Source organism: Labrus mixtus, unplaced genomic scaffold (genome assembly GCF_963584025.1).
Source record: "Labrus mixtus unplaced genomic scaffold, fLabMix1.1 SCAFFOLD_57, whole genome shotgun sequence".
In the NCBI taxonomy this organism is placed as follows: Eukaryota; Metazoa; Chordata; class Actinopteri; order Labriformes; family Labridae; genus Labrus; species Labrus mixtus.
Genome location: NW_026870208.1, coordinates 33,421 through 55,000, shown reverse-complemented (window position 1 = coordinate 55,000; position 21,580 = coordinate 33,421). Strand labels below are relative to the sequence as shown.

At 46.4% G+C, this 21,580-nt stretch overlaps 2 protein-coding genes across 2 annotated transcripts in view; both read left to right on the top strand.

Moving 5' to 3' along the window:
- LOC132967017 (C-type mannose receptor 2-like) overlaps window positions 1-5,931 on the top strand; it is a 6,777-nt gene extending 846 nt beyond the window's left edge. The window contains exons 3-6 of the mRNA XM_061033926.1: window positions 129-348; window positions 962-1,309; window positions 1,520-1,617; window positions 5,542-5,931. Of these exons, the coding sequence (XP_060889909.1) occupies window positions 129-348; window positions 962-1,309; window positions 1,520-1,617; window positions 5,542-5,676 (801 nt within the window). The 3' untranslated portion in view covers window positions 5,677-5,931. The remainder of the gene's footprint in view (window positions 1-128; window positions 349-961; window positions 1,310-1,519; window positions 1,618-5,541) is intronic.
- Window positions 5,932-7,836: 1,905 nt separating this feature from the next.
- On the top strand, window positions 7,837-13,240 carry LOC132967019 (uncharacterized). Its single transcript, XM_061033930.1, has 5 exons — window positions 7,837-8,208; window positions 8,858-9,235; window positions 10,143-10,427; window positions 11,965-12,067; window positions 12,216-13,240. The coding sequence occupies exons 1-5, from the start codon at window positions 8,157-8,159 to the stop codon at window positions 12,253-12,255; spliced, it is 858 nt and encodes a 285-aa protein (XP_060889913.1). The 5' UTR covers window positions 7,837-8,156; the 3' UTR covers window positions 12,256-13,240.
- Window positions 13,241-21,580: the final 8,340 nt, after the last annotated feature.

Sequence of the window (21,580 nt, the reverse complement as noted above, 5' to 3'; positions counted from 1 at the left end):
TGTAAAGTCATTCAGATCCATGTTGATGACCCATGAGGACTGATTACTTTAATCTTCTAGTCAGAGACGGGACCCTGTAGACGTCCAGGCAGAATGATGGATGTTATATATTAAATGTAATCTTTCAGCGAGCCTGGATTGGTCTGTACGACGACGTGGACAGCTGGAGGTGGTCGCTGTCAGACCCGAGTTTCTACGGTGACGGAGAGGCCGAGTTCAGACAGTGGTTGTCCGGACAACCAGACAACGCACACAGTGCTGAACACTGCACATGTATGTTTGATAATGGATGGTGGGATGATGTACCCTGCACAGAAAACTATACACCAGTCTGCTGTGATGTCACAGGTGAGGATACTAACCACCTGAATATAATAACAATAATAATAGAATGAGCATTTAAAGGTGACATATACTCCTCCTCTTCTTCTTCAGTGTAAATAAGTCTCAGAGCTCCTCTTCAACATGTGTGTGAAGTTTCTTGTTCTAAATCCACTCTGATCCTGTATTTGATCATGTCTATAAACCCCTCTATTTCAGCCCTGCTCAGAACAGGCTGTTTCTGTGTCTGTGTCATACCTTTAAATATGTAAATGTAATGTGGGTCCTTTAATGCACCTGAGGATGCTTAACATGATGGAGGAACCAAACAAAGAACAAAACCAAACTGAGACAGGTAACAAAGGATGGAGAGGCAGAGTTGATGTGGAGAAGTGATGGTGGAGGTCTCAATGTCTCCATAGATGTTTGGTGTGTGTGGTATGGACAGCAGGCCGGTGTCTGTGGTCTAGAGGTTTCTGGACATGGTGTGAGGGTGCAGGAGGTTGGAGAGGTACTGAGGGTGTAGCAGGGATTCATTATTGAGGAGGGGTACTTAGTATTTGATTCTTGATTATTGAGTGAAAAGGTTTAATGGATTAATACAGACTCAAAGAGTGACCTCACTGTGGTCTCTCTTCAGGGCCCGATGTGACCTTTGTCCTCATCTCCACCTCCATGTCATGGACTGAGGCCCAGAGCTACTGCAGAGAACACCACACAGACCTGGCCAGCATGAGAAACCTGGCAGAGAACCAGGAGGTGGATCAGCTGGTTCCTCCTGGACAGAGAGTCTGGATCGGCCTCTCCAGAGAGTCCTGGAAGTGGTTTGATGGCAGCGACTCCTCGTTCAGGTACTGGAGTCCGGGGATAGCAGAACCTAACAACTTAGACCCAAAGGAGGCTTGTGCTGCAGCAGACTTTAACAACAAAGGGGGCTGGGAGGACTGGACGTGTGACTGGAAGAGATCCTACATCTGCCACTCTCTGGGTGAGTGGACTCTAATGAGTCACTTAGTGTTCCTGTTTGGATTCAATACACAAAAACCATCAACAGAAAACTGATTTGAATATCCTGATCTTCATTTCCATTAATTTGTTTGACTGTGGGGATGTCAGCCAAGTGCTTAAAGGACGCCCTGCAGGCCTCTTTACTCTGACAGTGAAGTGATGTGAACACATGTTTGTGTCTTCCTCTAAGTGATCACTCAACATGTGATCAGAGTGAGCGTGCAGAAGAAGAAGAACCCCTCTGTGGATCTGAACCACTCTGCTGTGATGGAACACATCCTGCTACAGGTGAATCATGTTTGACCTTTTTATGATTTCATGCAGAAATAACCAAATGACTCTCAGAAGAAAAATTTAAATGAGACAACACGAGGCTTCAATCGTCCCTGGAAAGATATATTCAAATGACAGCAGCACAGGAAGTCATATGGAACAGATTCAGAGCCATTTGAAATCATGAATTCAGCAAATCAAGAGCAGTAATGTCAAACTATGATAGCAGTACTTACAATAAACATGACATGATTAGGATGTAGTATAAGGAACAGTATTACTGAGTCTAAGGAGTCAGAACTCTCCTGATAGTAACTTAAACAAAGACTCAGATGACAGACTTTCTTTTTCAAACCCTTCTTGGTGCATTCACCTCGTGGACTCTTTGGTTTTGTCAGCACTATCACTGAAGTCCACAAGGAGCTGCTGTGAAACCTTTAGAGAAAGATTTGATGTTTGGCTTCAGACAAAGTAAAAATGATCCTGCAGTCAGTGTTAGATGTCAAAATACCTTTAATGAAGCAGTCTGTAACTCTGCCCCCTCGTGGTTAAAATGGGTACTGCAGTCTAAATTCTAAACATCATAGAGAGCTGTCTCCCCCCCCCCCCCCCCCTCTCTAGAGTCCATGCTCACTCAGGTCACCATGTGGTGGACTCTGAAGCTTCAGTGTTTATCCAGCTCTGCATGGGTCTGTAAACCTTTCTGTGTTCTAACCTCTCTCCATTTTTCAAAAGCATCTCCAATATTGATCCTAGTTTGAGCACGTTTCTGCTCGTGGAGCTTATTAGAAACATGCAGAGGCTTTTTTCTGCTCTCATATCTGACAAACCGAGGGGCGTCCAAAACGGCCGTGTGGGGGCGTGTGGGGGCGTGTCTTAAAAGCGCCTACCTTCTCTGGTCCAAACAAATCCAGATCATTCAGGAGCAGAATCTAAAGTTAGAAGGAGGACATACTGGCTGCTGCATTGTTGTCAGAGAAGCCAGCACTTCAACATGTTTCCTTAATGATCAGATAGTAAGATACCTTTATCATCTCACTCTCTACACAGCTCACTGATTGGTCCTTTATCATCTCACTCTCTACACAGCTCACTGATTGGACCTTTATCATCTCACTCTCTACACAGCTCACTGATTGGACCTTTATCATCTCACTCTCTACACAGCTCACTGATTGGACCTTTATCATCTCACTCTCTACACAGCTCACTGATTGGACCTTTATCATCTCACTCTCTACACAGCTCACTGATTGGACCTTTATCATCTCACTCTCTACACAGCTCACTGATTGGACCTTTATCATCTCACTCTCTACACATCTCACTGATTGGACCTTTATCATCTCACTCTCTACACATCTCACTGATTGGTCCTTTATCATCTCACTCTCTACACAGCTCACTGATTGGACCTTTATCATCTCACTCTCTACACAGCTCCCTGATTGGTCCTTTATCATCTCACTCTCTACACAGCTCACTGATTGGACCTTTATCATCTCACTCTCTACACAGCTCACTGATTGGTCCTTTATCATCTCACTCTCTACACAGCTCACTGATTGGTCCTTTATCATCTCACTCTCTACACAGCTCACTGATTGGACCTTTATCATCTCACTCTCTACACAGCTCACTGATTGGTCCTTTATCATCTCACTCTCTACACAGCTCACTGATTGATCCTTTATCATCTCACTCTCTACACAGCTCACTGATTGGTCCTTTATCATCTCACTCTCTACACAGCTCACTGATTGGACCTTTATCATCTCACTCTCTACACAGCTCACTGATTGGTCCTCTACACAGCTCACTGATTGGTCCTTTATCATCTCACTCTCTACACATCTCACTGATTGGTCCTTTATCATCTCACTCTCTACACAGCTCACTGATTGGACCTTTATCATCTCACTCTCTACACAGCTCACTGATTGGACCTTTATCATCTCACTCTCTACACAGCTCACTGATTGGTCCTTTATCATCTCACTCTCTACACAGCTCACTGATTGGACCTTTATCATCTCACTCTCTACACAGCTCACTGATTGGACCTTTATCATCTCACTCTCTACACAGCTCACTGATTGGACCTTTATCATCTCACTCTCTACACAGCTCACTGATTGGACCTTTATCATCTCACTCTCTACACAGCTCACTGATTGGACCTTTATCATCTCACTCTCTACACAGCTCACTGATTGGACCTTTATCATCTCACTCTCTACACATCTCACTGATTGGACCTTTATCATCTCACTCTCTACACATCTCACTGATTGGTCCTTTATCATCTCACTCTCTACACAGCTCACTGATTGGACCTTTATCATCTCACTCTCTACACAGCTCCCTGATTGGTCCTTTATCATCTCACTCTCTACACAGCTCACTGATTGGACCTTTATCATCTCACTCTCTACACAGCTCACTGATTGGTCCTTTATCATCTCACTCTCTACACAGCTCACTGATTGGTCCTTTATCATCTCACTCTCTACACAGCTCACTGATTGGACCTTTATCATCTCACTCTCTACACAGCTCACTGATTGGTCCTTTATCATCTCACTCTCTACACAGCTCACTGATTGATCCTTTATCATCTCACTCTCTACACAGCTCACTGATTGGTCCTTTATCATCTCACTCTCTACACAGCTCACTGATTGGACCTTTATCATCTCACTCTCTACACAGCTCACTGATTGGTCCTCTACACAGCTCACTGATTGGTCCTTTATCATCTCACTCTCTACACATCTCACTGATTGGTCCTTTATCATCTCACTCTCTACACAGCTCACTGATTGGACCTTTATCATCTCACTCTCTACACAGCTCACTGATTGGACCTTTATCATCTCACTCTCTACACAGCTCACTGATTGGTCCTTTATCATCTCACTCTCTACACAGCTCACTGATTGGACCTTTATCATCTCACTCTCTACACAGCTCACTGATTGGACCTTTATCATCTCACTCTCTACACAGCTCCCTGATTGGTCCTTTATCATCTCACTCTCTACACAGCTCACTGATTGGACCTTTATCATCTCACTCTCTACACAGCTCACTGATTGGTCCTTTATCATCTCACTCTCTACACAGCTCACTGATTGGACCTTTATCATCTCACTCTCTACACAGCTCACTGATTGGACCTTTATCATCTCACTCTCTACACAGCTCACTGATTGGTCCTTTATCATCTCACTCTCTACACAGCTCACTGATTGGACCTTTATCATCTCACTCTCTACACAGCTCACTGATTGGTCCTTTATCATCTCACTCTCTACACAGCTCACTGATTGGTCCTTTATCATCTCACTCTCTACACAGCTCACTGATTGGACCTTTATCATCTCACTCTCTACACAGCTCACTGATTGGACCTTTATCATCTCACTCTCTACACAGCTCACTGATTGGACCTTTATCATCTCACTCTCTACACAGCTCACTGATTGGACCTTTAAGTCTACTTAGACACAGACATAGAGTCTGTTTTCTGCCAGGAATTTACAAGATCAATTCTGGAAGAAATCTCTGAATCAGTTGAGGAAACGGTCTTATGTGTTCAAGTAAATATGTCTGTAAATGTTTTTATTACTATATTTCTACTGCTAGGCTATATTGTATATTTTGGAGAAACTGTAACGATCTAATTTCCCTCTGGGATTAATAAAGTAGAGGCACCAACTTCAAAATGTATTTCACATTTCTACATATATGACCCAATGTCAATACAGATTCATGTTTCAATGGGTGAAGTATCTCTTTAATGTCTGATCATACAGTAAGGTCACTTTATTATTCCACTCACTACACATCTCTGGGATTGTTTTATCGTTGTTGTTTTTGTTGTTTGTAACAATTTTCTGTATGTTGGTGATAATATGAATGATTTCTGTTTCTCAGCTCCAACAGCAGCTGAAGGACGAGGGGCTGCATGCAAACATCCGGCTGAGATGGAGGAAGCAGCCGGATGGAAACGTCTTCCAGAAGGAGGAGAGCGAGGAGCAGGAGGAGGAGGAGGGCAGAGTGACATGTTGAACTGCTGTGGTTACATTCAGGAGAGAAAACCCTTCTTCTCTTCTGAATGCTCAACGTTAGACCTGAGTAGAGCTGCAACCATGAGTCCATAAGTTGCAGCAATGATTTGATAAGTTGCAGCAATGATTTGATAAGTTGCAGCAATGATTTGATAAGTTGCAGCAATGATTTGATAAGTTGCAGCAATGAGTTGATAAGTTGCAGCAATGATTTGATAAGTTGCAGCGACGAGTTGATAAGTTTTCTTGATTAATCAGTTAATTGAATTGATGGTAGGTGCAGACTATTATTAAACATGCATATTAATGTGGTTAAGTCTGGATGCATCCCCAATAGTTAGAGGGTGATTTAGTTTTCATGAAGTTGCACGGGTTAAAGGTCACACTAAAGGTCTTGGTCTCATTTTTCTACATCCCAAAATAAAGAATGAAGACAAGATGAACAAATTCAATTCAATAAACTTTATTTGTCCCCGGGGGAGATTTAAAGGCACACAGAGCAGCAAACTAAAGAATTAGAATATAGAGTGTCAATTAAAAATACAAAAGTTAAAAAACAAAATAAATAAAGTAGAATAGACATATAAGTTTAAGTGATCAGGCTAACAAATGTAAACAGAACTATATGCAGTAGAAACCGCATACTGATTGATAATAGTGAAATGGAGAAAAAAACAAACAACGGGAAATAAATAAATAAATACAGAGCTGTGCCCTGTCACCTGCTGCAGGATGTTCCATCACAGCAGAGTGGTTCAGATCCACAGAGGGGTTCTTCTTCTTCTTCTTCTGCACGCTCACTCTGATCACATGTTGAGTGATCACTTAGAGGAAGACACAAACATGTGTTCACATCACTTCACTGTCAGAGTAAAGAGGCCTGCAGGCGGTGTAGTGTCTGTTTTAAATAAATATCAAACTTAAATTAAAAGTATCAAATAAAAATCTGCCTTCCTTCGTGCAGTAGCCCCACACCTTGCTTCTTCACCTTCAACCATCTGAAAATAAAAACATAAAGAACAGTTCAAAGTGACATTACAACAAATATTCTGATTCTATTGATTCTTGTCATTTTCTTTACTTATTCAAAACTTAAGTGGAATCATTCAATAGAAAATAAATTAGAATTCACTTTCTCCATGATCATCTGGGCCCAGTTTTTCAAACTTATCAAAGAAACCATGGACGTTTGATCATCCTGTCACACAGAGCAGCAACTAGATTTCATCATCAAGTTTTATTTGATTACTCTTTTAATAACTGCAGAACAACCTCTAAAAGAGAGACAGAGAGAGTGGTGTGAGAGCTGGTCTATGGCACAATCCACGCCCCATACTCACACCCCACAATACTACAGTCACAGGAATGTGTATATGGTAATAACATCTGGGACGCCGCCGGCGCCTAAACACCATTACATCACATGTGACGTTTCACTATTCATTGAATACAATGCAGAAAAAAAAATCAACATGTAGTAGCGGATGTGTTTGAGGACGTTATTGAGCTGTGGTGTGAGCTCCATACAGACCAATCACAGATCAGTGGGCGGGACCTCACGCCCAGAATTTCCCAGAAACTTCCAGAATCTTCTCCTGAGCTGCAGGCGTAATAGAGAAGAGATCCCCATACACTTACCTTCCTTCAGCTGCTTCTTCCTGTGGTATGACTTATGACCCATGTATCCCATCATGCTTTGCTGGACTTCATATTTTGTTAAATCTTCTGCTTTTCACGTTTCAGAATCTGTTCAGAATGCAATGCACGTGGCGTGCAGATGGAGCAAGTCGTGTGGATGTCACGTGGCGTGCAGATGGAGCAAGTCGTGTGGATGTCACGTGGCGTGCAGATGGAGCAATGCGTCCCGACGCTCCGCATCACGATGACTTCCTGCTGATACGTTACCGTGGCGTGCTGACATCATGACCTTGCTGCATCGTCTCGTCTCCTGTATCTTGTTTTCATCGTCCTCTGAATTAAATTTGGCGCTTTAATTCATCGCCCGACTCCGACTGTGACTTCACTTTCTAATTATTCTTCATTTCAGTTCAATTATTCAGATCTGCTCACACGGGGGACAGGAAGTGTCGACACACAGGAAGGGCTCGTACCGTCTCTAAGTTTGGTTTCTAGAGAAAAAATTAGGAAATGAGTTTACACACACACACACACACACACACACACACACACACACACACACACACACACTCACACACACACACACACACACACACACACACACACACACACACACACACACACACACACACACACACACACACACACACACACACACACTCACACACACACACACACACACACACACACACTCACACACACACACACACACACACACACACACACACACACACACACACACACACACACACACACACACACACACACTCACAGTCTGGTGTCAGCACCGCTGCCGGCTGATCGACAAATTAAAAGGTGAAATCAGAGTTTTAAAAAGTAAGGATGACCGTGTGGGACAAAAGGGTTCTCTGCAGCTTCGTGGTGATTCTGGCCGGTAAGACTTTGTGTGTTTTTAAAAATGTATATCTTAAATATGTTTACAGTTTTACACATTTGGGCCCAGAAGTTAAAACAATCTCTACAATCTCTGTTATTTTAACGACTAATGATATGAAAAAGATTCTTTCATATCTTTAAGAAGAACACATTTCATGAGGCAGGTGAATGTGTACCATAGTTTGAGAACCACTGGTGTAAGAGAAAACAGCTGCTCGCGTAATGAAGTCTACTCATTTAATATTTCATCAGAATTAGAACACTGCACTTAAAACTGGTGGCTTGATGTTAAACCTGAACCTCCAGCGGTGTTTACCCCGTTAGGTGGACACGGGGGCTTTAATCAGCTGAGGGTCAAGAGTTCATGCAATGGTCAAGTTATTGTGAGAGCGCCCTCTGTTGGATCAAACTACTTCAGACGGCCTGAACAGCCACTTCTATACAAGCCGTAAGAAGAGACTCCTTCTGTTACACTTTCTCTTCTTTTAATGTAGAAAGTGTAAATCTCCTCAAAGAGCCTCAATAAGTCCTGGAATTCATAGGAGGTATCGTCTAATCCTAACGACACCCATCCCTATCTCTGAACCTGTTTCCTCCTCTTGTGTTGGTGCTGGAGGTCCGTTGTAATCATCCCCGTTGTTTTTCAGGTGCCGTGGCTCAAAGTGTGAACTACCCTCCTCCAGTCTGCGCTGTGACCGGATCCACCGCCGTCATCCCCTGCACCTTCACCCCACGTGAAACCTTCATCCAGGATGGAAGAGAAGTCCCGACCGAGATCATCAGAGTCCGCTGGTGTCAGAACCATCTGATTTGTCATGGCTCGACCCCCAACGTGTACGACAGCCGCTCGCCCAACGACAACAACCATCGTTACAGATACCTGGGAGACCTGAAGAAGAACTGCACGCTACAGATCATAAACGTAAACAAGATGGAGGACGAAGCGACTCTGCGCTTCAGGATGGAAGTCAATTACACTTTGGGACATTTCACTGGAACATCAGGAGTGAACGTCACCGTCACTGGTAAGATCTTTGTTTGATAACAACAACAGAATGTCATCCATACACACGGTTAGCAACATTTAGCATTGCTAGCAACATAGCATTATCGATGGCACTGTCTGCTGGTCCTCTGCTTTGGTCAGGACCCAAACTCAGTAAATAATGGACGGAGACACCGGGCAGTCACCCATTGGTTAGTCATCTGCCTTTTTTCAAACCTCAAGTTTTTAAGCAGACGCCATCTTAGTCTTTGGAGCCAGAGTCAGTCCCTTCAGGATTTTACAACTTCTTCTGTGGTTTTTGTGACTAGAAATGATTTCACAAAGGGAAGTGTCGCAGTGTTTTGAGGTTTTTTTGTGTGCAACACATCAACGTTGACGCTGAACCTGTTTTTTATTACGTTTGGTTATGGGGGGGGGGGGGGGGGTCTTTCAGAGGTGAAAAATGTTTAAACTGTCTTCCTGTGTGATGAGTTCCCTCGTTTTCATCAACGGTCAGTAAGTGTGTAATGGTGTTAGTCTTTCAGTACCGTCTGTGTGTCATTTCAATCAAAGCAGCACTCCACAAACTATCTACTGAACAGCATACCAACACGATGACCTCATGGCGGAGGAAAGATGGGGAAAAGTGGCGCCGACAGCCTGTTCTGCATCACTTTGTATCCCAGCATGCTTTGTGCAGTGTACAGTCATTGGGGCTTGAGTTTTCACTCGCGTCAGGTTGTGTGCAGCGGCAGCACTTACGCAGTAATGATGTCGTAGAACAACTCAGGAAAAAACCAGCAACGGGAAAGCGCTGCTTTTACAAGCTAGTGCGGCGCCATCTTGTCAATATGAAGAGTAGTACACAGACGAGGAGGCGGATTGTAAAACGGATGTGTTGAATAACAGGAGGTGTTTATTGATTCTTTATCTAACTCATTTTTCAGACGTGACACCACTGAAGATAAAGAACTCTGGTGGTGACAGATACATAGCAGAAGGTCGAACCGTCACATTGAGCTGCACTGCACCCTGTCTCTTTCACCCACTGGAGGTCACCTGGGTCAGAGATGGCCACGCCCTTTCAGAATCTGGCCCCGCCCTCAAGCTCGGCCCTCTGACTGCAGAGGATTCTGGGTACTACACCTGTGCTTTGACGACAGAGATTGGCTTCCCGTCCCAGCCGTACCACTTGAGAGTGACAGCTAAAGAGGAAGAGGAAGGTTTGTTTGGTGAGTGTTCAGTTCTGAGCTCCAGTTTCACGTCTAGTTTCTGACTAATAAGGTCAGTTTAGTAGATTGGTCTAAATACTTCAATACCCATAAGCCTCAGCTGATCATGAAAGTCAGAGGTCATGAGTTAACGATAAGTTTTGCTGTGTTCACTGAACTCAGCAAAACTGATGGAGCTCTGATTGGATTTGTATTGTTGAAATGCACTCTGGGAGTTGTAGTTAACTTCTCCCATTTGGCTTTTATTCTTTTACCGGTACTTAGATTTTTACTTCAGAATTATATATTGTCCATTTTAACTACCATTAATATCCTTCAAACTGTCTGAATTGCACAAATCAGTTGGCGACATTTTCTATCACTCACCACTCGATTAGAGAGTGAGATGATAAAGGACCAATCAGTGAGCTGTGTAGAGAGTGAGATGATAAAGGACCAATCAGTGAGCTGTGTAGAGAGTGAGATGATAAAGGACCAATCAGTGAGCTGTGTAGAGAGTGAGATGATAAAGGACCAATCAGTGAGCTGTGTAGAGAGTGAGATGATAAAGGACCAATCAGTGAGCTGTGTAGAGAGTGAGATGATAAAGGACCAATCAGTGAGCTGTGTAGAGAGTGAGATGATAAAGGACCAATCAGTGAGCTGTGTAGAGAGTGAGATGATAAAGGACCAATCAGTGAGCTGTGTAGAGAGTGAGATGATAAAGGTCCAATCAGTGAGCTGTGTAGAGAGTGAGATGATAAAGGTCCAATCAGTGAGCTGTGTAGAGAGTGAGATGATAAAGGACCAATCAGTGAGCTGTGTAGAGAGTGAGATGATAAAGGACCAATCAGTGAGCTGTGTAGAGAGTGAGATGATAAAGGTCCAATCAGTGAGATGTGTAGAGAGTGAGATGATAAAGGTATCTTACTATCTGATCATTAAGGAAACATGTTGAAGTGCTGGCTTCTCTGACAACAATGCAGCAGTCAGTATGTCCTCCTTCTAACTTTAGATTCTGCTCCTGAATGATCTGGATTTGTTTGGACCAGAGAAGGTAGGCGCTTTTAAGACACGCCCCCACACGGCCGTTTTGGACGCCCCTCGGTTTGTCAGATATGAGAGCAGAAAAAAGCCTCTGCATGTTTCTAATAAGCTCCACGAGCAGAAACGTGCTCAAACTAGGATCAATATTGGAGATGCTTTTGAAAAATGGAGAGAGGTTAGAACACAGAAAGGTTTACAGACCCATGCAGAGCTGGATAAACACTGAAGCTTCAGAGTCCACCACATGGTGACCTGAGTGAGCATGGACTCTAGAGGGGGGGGGGGGGGGGGGAGACAGCTCTCTATGATGTTTAGAATTTAGACTGCAGTACACATTTTAACCACTAGGGGGCAGAGTTACATACTGCTTATTTTAGATTTCAAAATAAAACTCTTTCTTTTAGTCTGATGGGAAACAGTAAAGTCTGTTCATTAAGAAATCAGTATATTTAGTTTTTTGTGTTTTTTTGTATGTTTCTGTGTTCACAGCTTTGTGTTCTGTCTTTTTTAGGTTCGGATGTTGAAACAGTCAACAAACTGCTGATTATCCGTGTGGTTGTCTTCGCTCTGCACTCGCTGCTCATCATCACAGTCGCTTCTATCGTCATCAAAAGGTCATTTTCACTTATTACAACAACACCCACTCTGCTCCTTTATCATCTGATGAAGTCATTATTAGCTGAACAACATTACAGTCATGTTCCAGTTACGTCCTGTCTTTGGTTCATCTCCCTGACTCTTTCATTGCACCTTTCTTTACAGGATGTTTTTCCAGAAAGCAGCAGCAGCAGAGGTCGAATGAGGTGAGTCACTGACAGTCACCTCACAAATATTAAGCGTGCAATGGATCACACATCTCACACTTTGGATTAGGGATGCACCAGTTAAACATCTGTATCGGACGACATCAGGACGATACCATGATTTCATTTTTTTTATCAACCTACAGATCACATACATTTCCAACTGTCCTGGTGATCTGATGCTATATATTTAGACAGGATTGAAAATTACTTTAACCTTTAACCCTTCATGTGTCAGAGGCGGCTCAAGCCCAGCTGCTGATGGAGAACAGTTTGTTTCCATGACGTGGTTAAATGGCAGACACTCAGCTGATACCAGGAATATAACCCACAAATAAACACTTAAGTAATCTCTGATGAGTGAATATAGAGTTACAGAGAAACAGGAAGCTGTCCTATCAGCCAATCAGTGACAGGAACATTCATCATCAAAACATCATACTCCTCTTGGTGTAACCGATGTTATATCATGTATCTTAAGAAATCACCGCTTTTCCTCCTCTCTAAGACATGGGGGGATGGCTCAATAATCGGAGGAAGCTTCTGTGTTCTGGTGTATTTAGTTTAATTTGTCACTGTACAGGATGGAGCACTCACACTAGTCAAACGAACTGGACTTTAGGGGTGAAGCTTCAGTGTTTATCCAGCTCTGCATGGGTCTGTAAACCTTTCTGTGTTCTAACCTCTCTCCATTTTTCAAAAGCATCTCCAATATTGATCCTAGTTTGAGCACGTTTCTGCTCGTGGAGCTTATTAGAAACATGCAGAGGCTTTTTAGGTCGGGTACAATCACTTCTATCTGAACCACTTCTCTTGACCGCTTCCATCGCTGCAACACCTGTTGACCTGATAACTGCTCTCATATCTGGCAAACCGAGGGGCGTCCAAAACGGCCGTGTGGGGGCGTGTCTTAAAAACGCCTACCTTCTCTGGTCCAAACAAATCCAGATCATTCAGGAGCAGAATCTAAAGTTAGAAGGAGGACATACTGGCTGCTGCATTGTTGTCAGAGAAGCCAGCACTTCAACATGTTTCCTTAATGATCAGATAGTAAGATACCTTTATCATCTCACTCTCTACACAGCTCACTGATTGGTCCTTTATCATCTCACTCTCTACACAGCTCACTGATTGGACCTTTATCATCTCACTCTCTACACAGCTCACTGATTGGTCCTTTATCATCTCACTCTCTACACAGCTCACTGATTGGTCCTTTATCATCTCACTCTCTACACAGCTCACTGATTGGACCTTTATCATCTCACTCTCTACACAGCTCACTGATTGGTCCTTTATCATCTCACTCTCTACACATCTCACTGATTGGACCTTTATCATCTCACTCTCTACACAGCTCACTGATTGGTCCTTTATCATCTCACTCTCTACACAGCTCACTGATTGGTCCTTTATCATCTCACTCTCTACACATCTCACTGATTGATCCTTTATCATCTCACTCTCTACACAGCTCACTGATTGGTCCTTTATCATCTCACTCTCTACACAGCTCACTGATTGGTCCTTTAAGTCTACTTAGTATCTCTGTGACTTCACATTTAAATAAATCCAAGCAGATTGAAAGTGTTCAATCAGGTCTGACATCATGTTTAAAACTAAAGTATACCTGAAGCTCTGGTGCTTAATACTCAGACAGCACCACAGTGACATCTGGTGGTCTTTTATAGTCATTACATCAAATGACATTTCTATCCCTTTTCCTGTTAAACATATTTCCCTCCATGTTAACCTCTATAAAGTTAAATGTTTAATATATAGATTGATTTTTTAAAACAAATATATAAATGAATAGACAATTACCAAAACTAAAACTATATTGTTGAGTTCTTAAATTACCTCAAATATAACAGTTATCAAAGACAGACACGACGTGTTTATTGTTGCCGTGGAAACAGCGGATGTTACGTTATATAAGGAAGCGTGAGCTGCTGCTGAAAGCTGCCGTACTGTTGCTGTTTGAGCTGCTGGGATAAAAACGTCGTGGAAATTCTACTCGGATACATCAGCTCGTCTGTAAACAGATTCTCTTCCTCAGATCGGTTTCGCCCGTTCTGCATTACTACGGTCGACTTAGATTTAGGGTGGGGTGGAGAGAATCACCCCCATGATTCCCCGCCAGCCTCGACATCATGTTTTGAAATTGCTTTGATTGAGAGCCCCCTGGTGGTGGAACCAGACCAGAACCAGACCAGAACGCCCAACAAGAGGACCCCACCAGAAGCAGACCAGAACGCCCAACAAGAGGACCCCACCAGAACCAGACCAGAACGCCCAACAAGAGGACCCCACCAGAACCAGACCAGAACGCCCAACAAGAGGACCTGACCAGAACCAGACCAGAACGCCCAACAAGAGGACCCCACCAGAACCAGACCAGAACACCCAACAAGAGGACCTGACCAGAACGCCCAACAAGAGGACCTGACCAGAACCAGACCAGAACACCCAACAAGAGGACCCCACCAGAACCAGACCAGAACGCCCAACAAGAGGACCTGACCAGAACCAGACCAGAACACCCAACAAGAGGACCCCACCAGAAGCAGACCAGAACACCCAACAAGAGGACCCCACCAGAAGCAGACCAGAACACCCAACAAGAGGACCTGACCAGAACCAGACCAGAACACCCAACAAGAGGACCTGACCAGAACCAGACCAGAACACCCAACAAGAGGACCCCACCAGAACCAGACCAGAACACCCAACAAGAGGACCTGACCAGAACCAGACCAGAACACCCAACAAGAGGACCTGACCAGAACCAGACCAGAACACCCAACAAGAGGACCCCACCAGAACCAGACCAGAACGCCCAACAAGAGGACCTGACCAGAACCAGACCAGAACACCCAACAAGAGGACCCCACCAGAACCAGACCAGAACACCCAACAAGAGGACCCCAGCAGAACCAGACCAGAACGCCCAACAAGAGGACCCCACCAGAACCAGACCAGAACGCCCAACAAGAGGACCCCACCAGAACCAGACCAGAACGCCCAACAAGAGGACCTGACCAGAACCAGACCAGAACGCCCAACAAGAGGACCCCACCAGAACCAGACCAGAACGCCCAACAAGAGGACCCCACCAGAACCAGACCAGAACGCCCAACAAGAGGACCTGACCAGAACCAGACCAGAACGCCCAACAAGAGGACCCCACCAGAACCAGACCAGAACGCCCAACAAGAGGACCCCACCAGAACCAGACCAGAACACCCAACAAGAGGACCCCACCAGAAGCAGACCAGAACGCCCAACAAGAGGACCCCACCAGAACCAGACCAGAACGCCCAACAAGAGGACCCCACCAGAACCAGACCAGAACACCCAACAAGAGGACCCCACCAGAACCAGACCAGAACACCCAACAAGTGGACCCCACCAGAAGCAGACCAGAACGCCCAACAAGAGGACCCCACCAGAAGCAGACCAGAACACCCAACAAGAGGACCCCACCAGAACCAGACCAGAACGCCCAACAAGAGGACCCCACCAGAACCAGACCAGAACGCCCAACAAGAGGACCCCACCAGAAGCAGACCAGAACGCCCAACAAGAGGACCTGACCAGAACCAGACCAGAACGCCCAACAAGAGGACCCCACCAGAACCAGACCAGAACACCCAACAAGTGGACCCCACCAGAAGCAGACCAGAACGCCCAACAAGAGGACCTGACCAGAACCAGACCAGAACGCCCAACAAGAGGACCCCACCAGAAGCAGACCAGAACACCCAACAAGAGGACCCCACCAGAACCAGACCAGAACGCCCAACAAGAGGACCCCACCAGAACCAGACCAGAACGCCCAACAAGAGGACCCCACCAGAACCAGACCAGAACGCCCAACAAGAGGACCCCACCAGAACCAGACCAGAACGCCCAACAAGAGGACCCCACCAGAAGCAGACCAGAACGCCCAACAAGAGGACCTGACCAGAACCAGACCAGAACACCCAACAAGAGGACCTGACCAGAACCAGACCAGAACGCCCAACAAGAGGACCCCACCAGAAGCAGACCAGAACGCCCAACAAGAGGACCTGACCAGAACCAGACCAGAACGCCCAACAAGAGGACCCCACCAGAACCAGACCAGAACACCCAACAAGAGGACCCCACCAGAACCAGACCAGAACACCCAACAAGAGGACCCCACCAGAACCAGACCAGAACGCCCAACAAGAGGACCCCACCAGAACCAGACCAGAACGCCCAACAAGAGGACCCCACCAGAACCAGACCAGAACGCCCAACAAGAGGACCCCACCAGAACCAGACCAGAACGCCCAACAAGAGGACCCCACCAGAACCAGACCAGAACGCCCAACAAGAGGACCTGACCAGAACCAGACCAGAACGCCCAACAAGAGGACCCCACCAGAAGCAGACCAGAACACCCAACAAGAGGACCCCACCAGAAGCAGACCAGAACGCCCAACAAGAGGACCTGACCAGAACCAGACCAGAACGCCCAACAAGAGGACCCCACCAGAAGCAGACCAGAACGCCCAACAAGAGGACCCCACCAGAACCAGACCAGAACACCCAACAAGAGGACCCCACCAGAAGCAGACCAGAACGCCCAACAAGAGGACCTGACCAGAACCAGACCAGAACACCCAACAAGAGGACCCCACCAGAAGCAGACCAGAACGCCCAACAAGAGGACCTGACCAGAACCAGACCAGAACGCCCAACAAGAGGACCCCACCAGAACCAGACCAGAACGCCCAACAAGAGGACCTGACCAGAACCAGACCAGAACGCCCAACAAGAGGACCCCACCAGAACCAGACCAGAACACCCAACAAGAGGACCTGACCAGAACCAGACCAGAACACCCAACAAGAGGACCTGACCAGAACCAGACCAGAACACCCAACAAGAGGACCTGACCAGAACCAGACCAGAACACCCAACAAGAGGACCCCACCAGAACCAGACCAGAACACCCAACAAGAGGACCTGACCAGAACGCCCAACAAGAGGACCTGACCAGAACCAGACCAGAACACCCAACAGGAGGACCCCACCAGAACCAGACCAGAACGCCCAACAAGAGGACCTGACCAGAACCAGACCAGAACACCCAACAAGAGGACCTGACCAGAACCAGACCAGAACACCCAACAAGAGGACCCCACCAGAACCAGACCAGAACACCCAACAAGAGGACCTGACCAGAACCAGACCAGAACACCCAACAAGAGGACCTGACCAGAACCAGACCAGAACACCCAACAAGAGGACCCCACCAGAACCAGACCAGAACGCCCAACAAGAGGACCTGACCAGAACCAGACCAGAACACCCAACAAGAGGACCCCACCAGAACCAGACCAGAACACCCAACAAGAGGACCCCAGCAGAACCAGACCAGAACACCCAACAAGAGGACCCCACCAGAACCAGACCAGAACGCCCAACAAGAGGACCTGACCAGAACCAGACCAGAACACCCAACAAGAGGACCTGACCAGAACCAGACCAGAACGCCCAACAAGAGGACCCCAGCAGAACCAGACCAGAACACCCAACAAGAGGACCCCACCAGAACCAGACCAGAACATCCAACAAGAGGACCCCACCAGAACCAGACCAGAACACCCAACAAGAGGACCCCACCAGAACCAGACCAGAACGCCCAACAAGAGGACCTGACCAGAACCAGACCAGAACGCCCAACAAGAGGACCCCACCAGAACCAGACCAGAACTCCCAACAAGAGGACCCCACCAGAACCAGACCAGAACACCCAACAAGAGGACCCCACCAGAACCAGACCAGAACACCCAACAAGAGGACCTGACCAGAACCAGACCAGAACGCCCAACAAGAGGACCCCACCAGAACCAGACCAGAACGCCCAACAAGAGGACCTGACCAGAACCAGACCAGAACGCCCAACAAGAGGACCCCACCAGAACCAGACCAGAACGCCCAACAAGAGGACCTGACCAGAACCAGACCAGAACGCCCAACAAGAGGACCCCACCAGAACCAGACCAGAATGCCCAACAAGAGGACCTGACCAGAACCAGACCAGAACGCCCAACAAGAGGACCCCACCAGAACCAGACCAGAACGCCCAACAAGAGGACCTGACCAGAACCAGACCAGAACGCCCAACAAGAGGACCTGACCAGAACCAGACCAGAACGCCCAACAAGAGGACCTGACCAGGACCAGACCAGAACGCCCAACAAGAGGACCTGACCAGAACCAGACCAGAACGCCCAACAAGAGGACCCCACCAGAACCAGACCAGAACGCCCAACAAGAGGACCTGACTAGAACCAGACCAGAACGCCCAACAAGAGGACCTGACCAGAACCAGACCAGAACGCCCAACAAGAGGACCCCACCAGAACCAGACCAGAACGCCCAACAAGAGGACCTGACCAGAACCAGACCAGAACGCCCAACAAGAGGACCCCACCAGAACCAGACCAGAACGCCCAACAAGAGGACCTGACCAGAACCAGACCAGAACGCCCAACAAGAGGACCTGACCAGGACCAGACCAGAACGCCCAACAAGAGGACCTGACCAGAACCAGACCAGAATGCCCAACAAGAGGACCCGACCAGGACCAGACCAGAACACCCAACAAGAGGACCTGACCAGAACCAGACCAGAACGCCCAACTAGAGGACCCCACCAGAACCAGACCAGAACACCCAACAAGAGGACCCCACCAGAACCAGACCAGAACGTCTGACAAGAGGACCTCAACACAGGACCTCCCAACAAGAGGACCTGACCAGGACCAGACCAGAACGCCCAACAAGAGGACCCCACCAGAACCAGACCAGAACGCCCAACAAGATGACCCGACCAGAACCAGACCAGAATGCCCAACAAGAGGACCTGACCAGAACCAGACCAGAACGCCCAACAAGAGGACCCCACCAGAACCAGACCAGAACGCCCAACAAGAGGACCTGACCAGAACCAGACCAGAACGCCCAACAAGAGGACCCCACCAGAAACAGACCAGAACGCCCAACAAGAGTACCTGACCAGAACCAGACCAGAACGCCCAACAAGAGGACCCCACCAGAACCAGACCAGAATGCCCAACAAGAGGACCTGACCAGAACCAGACCAGAACGCCCAACAAGAGGACCCCACCAGAACCAGACCAGAACGCCCAACAAGAGGACCTGACCAGAACCAGACCAGAACGCCCAACAAGAGGACCTGACCAGGACCGGACCAGAACACCCAACAAGAGGACCTGACCAGAACCAGACCAGAATGCCCAACAAGAGGACCCGACCAGACCAGAACACCCAACAAGAGGACCTGACCAGAACCAGACCAGAACGCCCAACAAGAGGACCCCACCAGAACCAGACCAGAACACCCAACAAGAGGACCCCACCAGAACCAGACCAGAACGTCTGACAAGAGGACCTCAACACAGGACCTCCCAACAAGAGGACCTGACCAGGACCAGACCAGAATGCCCAACAAGATGACCCCACCAGGACCAGACCAGAACGCCCAACAAGAGGACCCCACCAGGACCAGACCAGAACGCCCAACAAGATGACCCGACCAGGACCAGACCAGAACGCCCAACAAGATGACCCCACCAGGACCAGACCAGAACGCCCATCAAGAGGACCTGACCACAGAACGAGACCAGACCAGAACTCCCAACGAGATGACAGGACCAGGACTCGATCAAAACGTCTGACAAGAGGACCTCAACACAGTACCTCCCAACAAGAGGACCTGACAAGGACCAGACCAGAACGCCCAACAAGATGACAGAACCAGGACTCGACCAAAACGTCTGACAAGAGGACCAGACCACAAGACCCGACAAGATGACCCAACTAGGACTCGATCAGAGGACCTGACCACAGGACCTCAATACAGGACCTCCCAGCAAGAAGACCTGACCAAAGGACCAGACCACAAGACCCGACTAGAACCTTCAATAAAAGAACCAGACCTTAACGCCTGATAAGAGGACATGACCACAGGACCAGAACGCACAACAAGATGACCCAACTGTGACTCGATCAGAGGACCCGACCAGAATGCCCCACAACAGGACCCGACCAGTGATCACCTGAAACATTTGACTGAATACTGTGATTGATGTTTGTTTGTGTCCAGCAGGAGGGTTAGGGTTAGGGACTCAGCAGGACTCAGACTGTACATGATGTAATATATTGTGTTGTTTAGTTTTTACTGTGGACCTCTTTAACAGGTTTCAATTCAATATTTTATTTATCAGGTTAATGGATCAGCTATTACTTCACAGGGGGATCCAAATATTTCACTTTATGATTTAAGCTAAAGCTATGTTTTATCCTTTGACACAATGTTACATTTGTTGTGTGATAGATTCATTTTAACATGGAAAAAAAAACAAATACTTGTGATTTTCTATTAAAAATTAAATAAGAGTCCTTTGATTGTTTCAGCTCAAAGTGTATTTATTTGAAATGTGAGATCATTCAGAAAGATGCTGAAGTTGATTTACTACATAAACATGAAATATGGCTGGTTTTGATTCCATCTTATTGATAGTTATTTGTAAATAGTTTGCTTTATAACTGATGAAATTCATCGACATCCACCATTTAACTTCATGAACAGTAAACCAGCAGACAAAGACAGACAAAATGTGTATGTTACTCACATTATCCGCAGTTTATTTTCATCTCCAGGACGGGATGATGTCTGAACATTCTGTTGTTGTTGATCCACAACCCATTAAATAAAAAAACGTTTCCCGCCATCGCTGTTAGCTAACAGAGCAAAAACTAGCTTAAATGTTTAACTTAAATGACCATGTTACATTTATATCATTGATTCGATGTTAGACTGACCGGAAAGTGGGCAGTTTCCTCTTCAAACTCGGGTCTACTTTTACACTTTTACCACATTTTTAAAGTGTGATATGTTTTATTCACTTTAGTCACCAAACATTTCAAGTCAGGGTGCAGTACCTGCTTTGTCCTTCCAGGATGCCATTTACCATAACCTAAATCCAAAGGGGGCGCTGTTTCACGTAGCTTAAGAAAAACAATGATGACAAAAGATGATATAAAAGTGAAGAACTCTAAGGTAAGGTAAGGCTGTTTTTACACATAAAACGACAGCACAGGATAAAACATGATGAAGTGACAACTGTGCTCAGTACTAAAGAGAAAAGCCTGTCAGTAAAAAACAAAGATAAAGTAACCCAGAGTAAGAATAAGACAAATAAAAACGATACAAATCAGACTATACCCTCGGTCAACTAAAGTAAAATAAATGTACTAAAAA

Bases quoted from the DNA above. Each gene is read 5' to 3' on its own strand.
- LOC132967019 (XM_061033930.1), top strand. From the start codon at position 8,157: ATGACCGTGTGGGACAAAAGGGTTCTCTGCAGCTTCGTGGTGATTCTG. The intron at 8,209-8,857 runs GTAAGACTTTGT...GTTGTTTTTCAG, and splicing joins CTTCGTGGTGATTCTGGCCG to GTGCCGTGGCTCAAAGTGTG. The intron at 10,428-11,964 runs GTGAGTGTTCAG...TGTCTTTTTTAG, and splicing joins GGAAGAGGAAGGTTTGTTTG to GTTCGGATGTTGAAACAGTC.